The 8422-nt window shown below is 41.1% G+C and overlaps 1 protein-coding gene across 1 annotated transcript; it reads left to right on the forward strand.

Annotated features, from left to right (window-relative positions):
- Positions 1–5728: 5728 nt before the first annotated feature.
- On the forward strand, positions 5729–7129 carry LOC123663595. Its single transcript, XM_045598266.1, has one exon. It carries the CDS (start codon positions 5729–5731, stop codon positions 7127–7129), a length of 1401 nt encoding a protein of 466 aa, XP_045454222.1.
- Positions 7130–8422: the final 1293 nt, after the last annotated feature.

Here is an 8422-nt window from a genome sequence, read left to right on the forward strand (position 1 = left end):
TAGATCGTCTTAGTGTCAAGTCTCGCGACACCAATACGTTTGGATGTTAAACAGAGTATATAATCTTACCTCAGTCGTATGTCCCGGTTATGTGTAATGGAGCCTACATAATTATGGGTATATGTTACAAAAGTAAAAGGAATTTTTATGCTAAGGGACATGCCGTAACGCTTTACCTGCTCCACGGTAACTGTCAGGTGCATATCAGTAGAAATGGTGAGTCACCCAGGCGATGGCTTACTTTTAAATAGCATTGTAAACTTTCCAAACATCCTCTTGTGCTCACTTATCGTGGAAGTTATTTGATTTCGAAGGGTTACGAGACGACGGATATTTAGAGACTTTTTAAGTTTACGAGTGAGTGGTGAGCGGTTGAAGTTAACGCGACGTGACGCTACGTGACGAAACGTGACCGATGTGACGAGGCGTGATGTGATGTGACGCGAGCACGTCAGGAGGCGATCCCGAGGATGATATCTCACGTGAATTTATCGCCCACAGATAAAGGTACTCGCTGAACATCCCGAGACCATTACGACGGCCATAACAATTTATAACAATAGCTCGTCGCCTCACCTCGTTTGCCGTCTCTCATATTTTCTCCGCTGTTCTGTCATACCGTCACATTTTATTATCACATTTAATTTGATCCGCGCTTGATATTAACAGAAACACATAAAATAAATCGTATTCATTCCACAGACAGCTGACTTCTTCGTTTGTCGATAAAAATCGTTTCCTAAATGACTTTCGCTCAAAAGTTCTCGTCAGACTTACCTTCACTTGAATTTTATTTGAAGAAAATTAAGTAAATACAAATCTATTTGAGTCGATGTTGAAAAAGGATCACGTCGAACTGAAGCCGAAACCCGTTGAAGAGATTTACTCTTAAAGGTTTCATTGATATCATCTTCGGGAGACATTTTTAAACAAGTAACTACTCAGTATAGATTTGGTCACTTAAAGGAGGCATTATATTGGCTCCTAATTGTGGTAACCGCGGTGTTAACGTAAAGAGAATGATTAGTTGCGCTAGTGTGGAGAAACTTTTCTCTCATTTTGTAATAACAATATGTCATACCTAATGTACAGGAAGTACGCAATAAGTTCCATGACAACCAGATAATGATTGCTTCCTGCTTCCGGGGAGTCCACAAAATTTATTACTGCTTTTTCTTGATAATATCCGAATAACAAAAGTTAAGATTACGTTTTATTAAATACTCTCTACTACACGAATATGCTCTGGTTACCCAATAACTGTGCCCGCGACTTCGTAAAAGGCAAGACAGAGAAGAGGCAGACAGCGGGACCTAAAAAAATACATTTCTCCGTCGATATATGGAAAGATCATCTTCAGAATAAGATCTGTACGAGACGTAATAAGTAGAGATATCGAAATAATCTTACAAGATATAACCTTTTACTTTAATGAAACATCGCGAGTAGATTTTATGCGCAAACTTCGTAAAGCTTCAGTGAAGTTTTCGACTGATCTCCGGCTGCTTGAAAGGGGCGAGGTGAACGCAAAAATGTCTATTTTATTGTCTTCTTTTCGAGCAGTGAGATATTTCAACACATCGTTACAAAGAATTTTCAAGAAGGTCGTTTCTGTTTTCGAAATGCCAATTGTTACGGCTGTAAACTCAAAAATAAATAAATATGTACCACCATATTTTCTACACACACAAAAAAATATATGAAAATTAATATCTATAGGCTGCTTATGCCTATCAGTGGCAAGCATGCTAGAATATTACGAATTTCGACAATACCTTTCATAGTACAATTTTCCGAGTCTTTTTCAATTTCACTAAATGTTTTTGGTTCATAAATCAAGCCTCTGATGAAAGAGAATAAACATTGGAATGGCATTTAATTCATATGCAATGTCAGGCCGTAACACTAATAGTACAATAGAAGTTGAAGAACTAATTAAGTATCAAAAAAATTTCGTTGAAAAACACAGTAATTTTAAACTAAGTTACGCCAATGCCACAAGTAAAGTGGTGGTTACATTGAGAATAGCTGTTCAATCACTCAGTCCTCCTCTCAGGCATTGAGAAAAGAAGCCGAACAGTAAGATATCAAGAATATTCTTTATTCTTAACGTTAGGCACTCTTTGACAATTCAAAATTTATTTATTTTTGTAATCATTTTTCAATTTTATGCTTTATTTTCTCCAGAGTATTTGTTCAATAAAGTTTTCTTATATTGTTACATGTTAACAGGATAACTTTGAATGTCGTGTTTGCTTTGATATGGTTGTATATTCAGAAGTGTTGTCTTTAATAAAATTAATATTGTAATGTATCATACAACGTAACAACTGCTAGTAAACCTCAATAAATAAATAAATAAAAAATCTATCAAAATATTCAGAAATAGTTTTTCATAAACAAAATGGTTGAACGAAAATTTTTTAGACTGATCTTATTCGACTGGTGACATTTTTAAAAAGATATATGATTTAGTAGTTTAGTTAATTATATTGGTTCGAGTAGTTTTTAACCGACTTCCAAAAAAGGAGGAGGTTCTCAATTCGACTGTATTTTTTTTTTTTTTTTTTTTTTTTTTTATGTATGTTACATCAGAACTTTTGACCGGGTAGACCGATTTCGACAAATTTTGTTTTAATCGAAAGGTGGTGTGTGCCAATTGGTCCCACTTAAATTTATTTGAGATCTAACTACTACTTTTCGAGTTATATCTAATAATGTGTTTTTACTTGACGCTTTTTTCGTCGACCTACGTTATATTATACCGCATAACTTTCTACTGGATGTACCGATTTTAATAATTCTTTTTTTGTTGGAAAGGGGATATCCCTAGTTTGGTACCGTGATAAGGAAACTAGGATCTGATGATGGGATCCCAGAGCAATCGAGGGAAACTCTCGAAAATCCGTAATAACTTTTTACTGGGTGTACCGATTTTGATAATTTTTAATTTAATCGAAAGCTGATGTTTATCATGTGGTCACATATAAATTTTATCGAGATCTGATAACTACTTTTTGAGTAATCTTTGATAACGCGTGGTTGCTTGACTATTTTTTCGTCGATCTACGTTGTATTACTTGTCGATGTAATTGAAGTCGGTTTTTTTTTCGTTTGCGAGCAAACACAATTATTCAATGTATAAATATTTATTTATTTCTATTATCATCAGTTTGAAAATAATAAAATATCCTTTCAACCCGAACCAGCAATTCTGATACCTTCAACGAGTATAGCGGTATTCATTCACGTCATAATATCATTCTTTAATAATACTTATAATAGTTTAATTATAACTCACAAATGTCCATCCAATGGTAACAGAATAGAAATTCGATAAAGTATACGAAGTTGAAAAAAATCACTACCAAAATATAAGCTCTCATCTGAAAACAAAACAAGGTTGAAAATAGAGAAATCTATTTCAGTATTGATTAAACGCAATAATCGAGCGAGTCGACCCGACAGGTCTCCTCGTGGTGGTCTCGCGGCGGTGGAAAGTAAACGAAAGCGTTCATTAGCACACCGACACTGGAGGATAAATAAACACATTTGCATACAACGTCCGAAATGAACGCGGGCCCAAAACTGACCCGGGCTCAATTAAATGGTTTAATTACGCGCCGTGGCGCTGCAACGCTGTCGACAGCGGAGCTGAGCCCGCGTGCTTACTCTGGCAAACAAGCGCCTCAGCGCGGTCGACGCTATATCAAACAATGTCGAGTGAATCTCTCCCGTTTGTCTATCGACACCGCCGTGTTTACCTTAATAAGCTCGGAGCCTGTGAAGTGCTCTCGATTTCATTCCCTCGACAAACTTTAGCCCTCGTTGTTCGAAAACATCATTTTTCGACGTAGGTTTTCAGATATATTGAATATTGAAGAATCTAAAATTAGGTATTTGGAATTAAATTAAGTTAAAAATAATAATTAAAAAAAAAAAAACAAAATACCCGCCTGCGTGAAGAACAACTAATAGAAAATCAACTGAAAAAGCTGGAACAAGATAAAAATTCAATATGCACACAAAGTCAGCGAAATAAATAGAAACAATATCAAACATTTTGTGCTGTACATTTAAAATATATTAATACGGTAGTCCTTCGAAACTTTATGCAACGTCGTAGATAATATGCAGTCGGAGACATGCACAAAGAGAGAATGATTTGACTTATCCTTCAATTTTGTTTTTTTTTTTAAATTATTATTTTATGTCTTTTTAGTCAAACAAATTACGTAATCGGTTCAATTCATTAAAACAGCTTACATCATGTGGTTGATTAAGTAATTTTTTAGGGTCAAGAGAACTGATAGCAAGCCCGGAGAAAGACCTTACTCTGCTCAAAGCAACGTAAGCCTGACCTTTAGCAAATAGGTGACTCCTTAAGTCAACAACTATTAGTTTTAATATAATGAAATTATTATTAAAATTATATTTTGTTTGTATTTGGTATTATGTATTTGTTATTGATTTTATTAATGTCATTGTAAATTGGTGTGACATTTATTAATTTTTATTTGTAATTTTAATTCTATGTTTTTTTTAACCATTGTATTTTATTAGAAAGGCTACACCCCGAAGTTGATCGTCGCCTAGGAGGCGAGTTTGGCATGGCATAGGCGTGGGAAAGAGCAAAGTCCACATTTTTTAAACTTTAATATTGTATTTCTTTATTAATATTACGGTAATAATAATCATGATATACCTTTTTAAAATTCTTGTATTGTGCCTTTCAATTTGATACCCATATTGTAGTATTCGAGAAAAAAAAATTTTTTTCATTAACTACAATGGCTTCGCGCAGCCGCCATGTTTGATTTTTTTTTAATGTCACCTATCTAAGAACACTTGGGCAGCTAAGACGAACCTAACGATACCTCAATTATGTAAATCCGTTCAGTGATTCTGGAAATATGAGGTAGTAAAGAATATTACATACAAATATACATACATACATACAAGATACGCGCGAAAAACATAACCCTTCCTTGGCAGTCGGGTAAAAAGAGCAAAAATGAAACAGAGGCTTGTAGAGAAATTAAGCGTAACATTAAAGTGCACATTGGGGAAAGGAGCTAAGGGTGGGCAAGACGAGTATTTTAGGGGGTCGAAGATACTCGCGTCCGTAGGATGTACCAAGTCAGGTCTTAACCCTCTTTACCCTACACGTGACCCCTGGGTGGTGCAAAACGAGTAACATACATAGGTGGTAGGCTTCGGCCGTGGCTAGTGTGACCACCCATCGAGCAAAGACGCGCCGCCAAGTGACGCGTCTTGCGACACGACTTGTCGTGCCGTGAGGCGCCTCGCGTTCCGGAACGATGCTCGTAATAGCCAATCATAGGGGTATGGGTATGTACAGTTGCGCTGCGTCTAGTGACAGGATCCTGATCTGCGTAGTCACTGCGCCGGACGTCTCGACCTGGAGGGTAGCGGGATCCGAAGCACGGTGCACCGCTGGCCGACCGCAGGCAGTAGGGGGCCCAACTAGTAGGTTCGCCACCTATGAAAGGCTGCCCCGCCACCTAGCGAAAAATCCAGGGATGGCTTCCATCGTGCCGGTTGGCGACCGGTGAGAGGACCCGATGGCGATTTCCTGGGGGGTTCGGGCGTCCCCGCAGTCTCCAGTCGAGTCTTCTTTAGTGTGGTTTCTGCAAAAATCGTGGAGTCTATAGACGCAGCGCCTCATACAACTACCATTTCCCCTCCTATTCACCCCTTGACCACAATGAAGAACAAGAAAAAAAGTAAGGTTAAACAGCGGCTGCACCTCCTCTCTCTCAAAGTGCACCTCACCAACATACGAGGATTGCACTCAAATCTCGTTGCAGTCCACCACCACCTGGAGACTGAGAGGCCGCATTTACTTTTTCTTACGGAGACGCAAATTGGTAGCCCAGCAGATGTAACGTACCTGCAGTACCCTGGGTATTCGCTCGAACATAATTTTAAATCTCACGCTGGAGTCTGTATGTTTGCTCGTGATGATGTTTGCTGCCGGCGTCTACGTAACTTAGAGATACCTAACCTTTCCATCATGTGGTGTTTATTGGATACGGGCATGGAGCAGATTGTGTATGCCTGTACCTATCGGTCGCATAGTGGTGATCGGGAGACGACTCGGATGTTCGACTATCTCAGTGAGACGGCTGACATGGTCCAACGTCGGTATCCTGCTGCCCAAATGGTATTTCTGGGGGATTTTAACGCTCACCACCAGGACTGGCTGTTCCCATACCAGAATACCGACCACGCCGGGAGAGAGGCGCTCAAATTTGCTCTGTCGCTAGATCTTACCCAGCTAGTCCAAGAAGCAACACGAGTACCCGACGTTGACGACCATACACCTAATTGTTTGGACCTTCTGTTGACAACTGACCCTGACCGGTCCTCGGTATCAGTTGCAGCTCCCCTGGGCACATCTGATCACTGTGTGGTAAAGTCAGTATCTAACTTTCACCCTCTGGATACAGGTCCTACCGGAACCAGACGTGTGTGGCGATATAGGTCGGCAGATTGGGATGAGATGCGACACTTTTTTGCATCCTACCCTTGGCGGCAGACTTGCTTCTCTTCCAGTGATCCGTCGAGTTGCGAACAAGAAATATCGGAAGTGATACGTCAGGGGATGGAGTACTTCATTCCATTTGCTGATGTATCACTAGATGGCAAGATCCCTAGGTGGTATAGTGCAGAATGTGCCGAAGCTGCAGCCCGTAAGGACTCAGCGTTTGCAGCGTGGGCTGAAGCCCGTACCCTTAAATCTCCAGATATAACTACGAGGAAGAGAGCGTTCAACTCTGCTGCCAAGTCCTACAAAAGGGTTCTTAAAAAAGCTCGTTTCAACCGTATTAAACGCATCGGAGCCCAACTAGCTTCCCATCCGCGCGGTAGTAGAGCATTTTGGTCACTCTCCAAGTCGGTTGAAATGAGCTTCTGCCGTCCCTCGCTGCCTCCTCTGCTTAAACCAGATGGATCGCTGGCCTTTACTGCGACAGAAAAGGCTAACCTTTTAGCGAATCTGTTTGCAGAAAATTCGCTCCTTGAGCAGGTAGTGCCTCACCGCCCAGACATCCACCTTGCGACTCTGTTATGTCAGAACTACGCATTCGCCAAACTGAGGTTTTGAGAGTACTCCGTAACTTGGACGTGAATAAGGCTAGTGGTCCTGACGGGATACCAGCAAGAGTACTTAAACACTGTGCTCCTGAGTTGTCTCCTATTCTCACGCGCTTGTACCGCCTCTCTCTAAAATTTGCTCAAGTCCCTAAAGCATGGAAGATTGCCAACGTACAACCTGTACCTAAAAAAGGTAGTCGTGCCGACCCGGCTAACTATAGACCTATCGCGATCACCTCCATACTGAGTAAAATTTTGGAGCGTATACTGAATCAAAAGCTCCTAGCATACCTCGAGTTGAATGACCTCCTGTCGGACCAGCAATACGGTTTCCGCCGTAACAGGTCCACGGGGGATCTTTTAGTGTACGCCTCGCACATCTGGGGCGAAGCCTTGGACAAGCACGGAGAAGCGCTAGCTGTCTCACTTGATGTATCGAAGGCATTTGACCGGGTCTGGCATGAGAGCCTATTGAGCAAGCTTTCAGCTTACGGAATACCCCCGAGCTTGTGTGACTGGATATCAGATTTCCTGAGTGGACGATCATTTCGGGTGGTCTTAGATGGCTCCTCGTCTGAGTTGATGGCGGTTAATGCCGGTGTCCCTCAGGGATCAGTTCTCTCTGCAACCCTCTTCTTGATTCACATAAATGACCTCCTCAGGCCCGGTATCTTTGGATACGCGGATGACAGCACTGTTACGGAGAGATACGTGTCCGGTCCCCGAGCTGGTGGGGCTGAAACTCATGAGCATAGAGAGGCCCTGGTTGAACGCATGAATTTGGCTTTGAAAGAGGTATCCGATTGGGGTGACGCCAACCTAGTCAAATTTAATGCTTCCAAAACACAAGCGTGTCTTTTCACTGCTAAACGGAGTCCATTCCCATTAGCCCCAACTTTCCGGGGTGTATCTGTTCCGATCACCGATAGTATTGATCTTCTAGGCATAAATATTTCGTCTAATATGAACTTCGGACAATGCATAGAATCCAAGGCAAAAATTGCTGGTAAGAAACTTGGTATCCTCAATAAAGTCAGGCAGTACTTCACACCGGAACAGCTTCTTACTCTCTACCAAGCACAAGTTCGATCGTGTATGGAGTACTGCAGCCACTTATGGGATGGCTCTGCCAAGTACCAGCTCGCTGCTTTGGATTCTGTGGATCGACGCGCCAGAAGACTCATCGGTGACAAATCGCTGGTTCGCTCTAGACTTCAAAGTCTCGAACATCGGCGCAAGGTTGCCTGTCTGTCGGTATTTTACAGGTTATATTTCGGAGAGTGTGCTCTAGAACTATACAATT

This window comes from Melitaea cinxia, chromosome 20 (genome assembly GCF_905220565.1).
Source record: "Melitaea cinxia chromosome 20, ilMelCinx1.1, whole genome shotgun sequence".
Lineage (NCBI taxonomy): Eukaryota > Metazoa > Arthropoda > Insecta > Lepidoptera > Nymphalidae > Melitaea > Melitaea cinxia.

What these genes read in the sequence shown, in the direction of transcription:
- LOC123663595 (XM_045598266.1), top strand. Translation starts at nt 5,729, where the DNA reads ATGAAGAACAAGAAAAAAAGTAAGGTTAAACAGCGGCTGCACCTCCTC.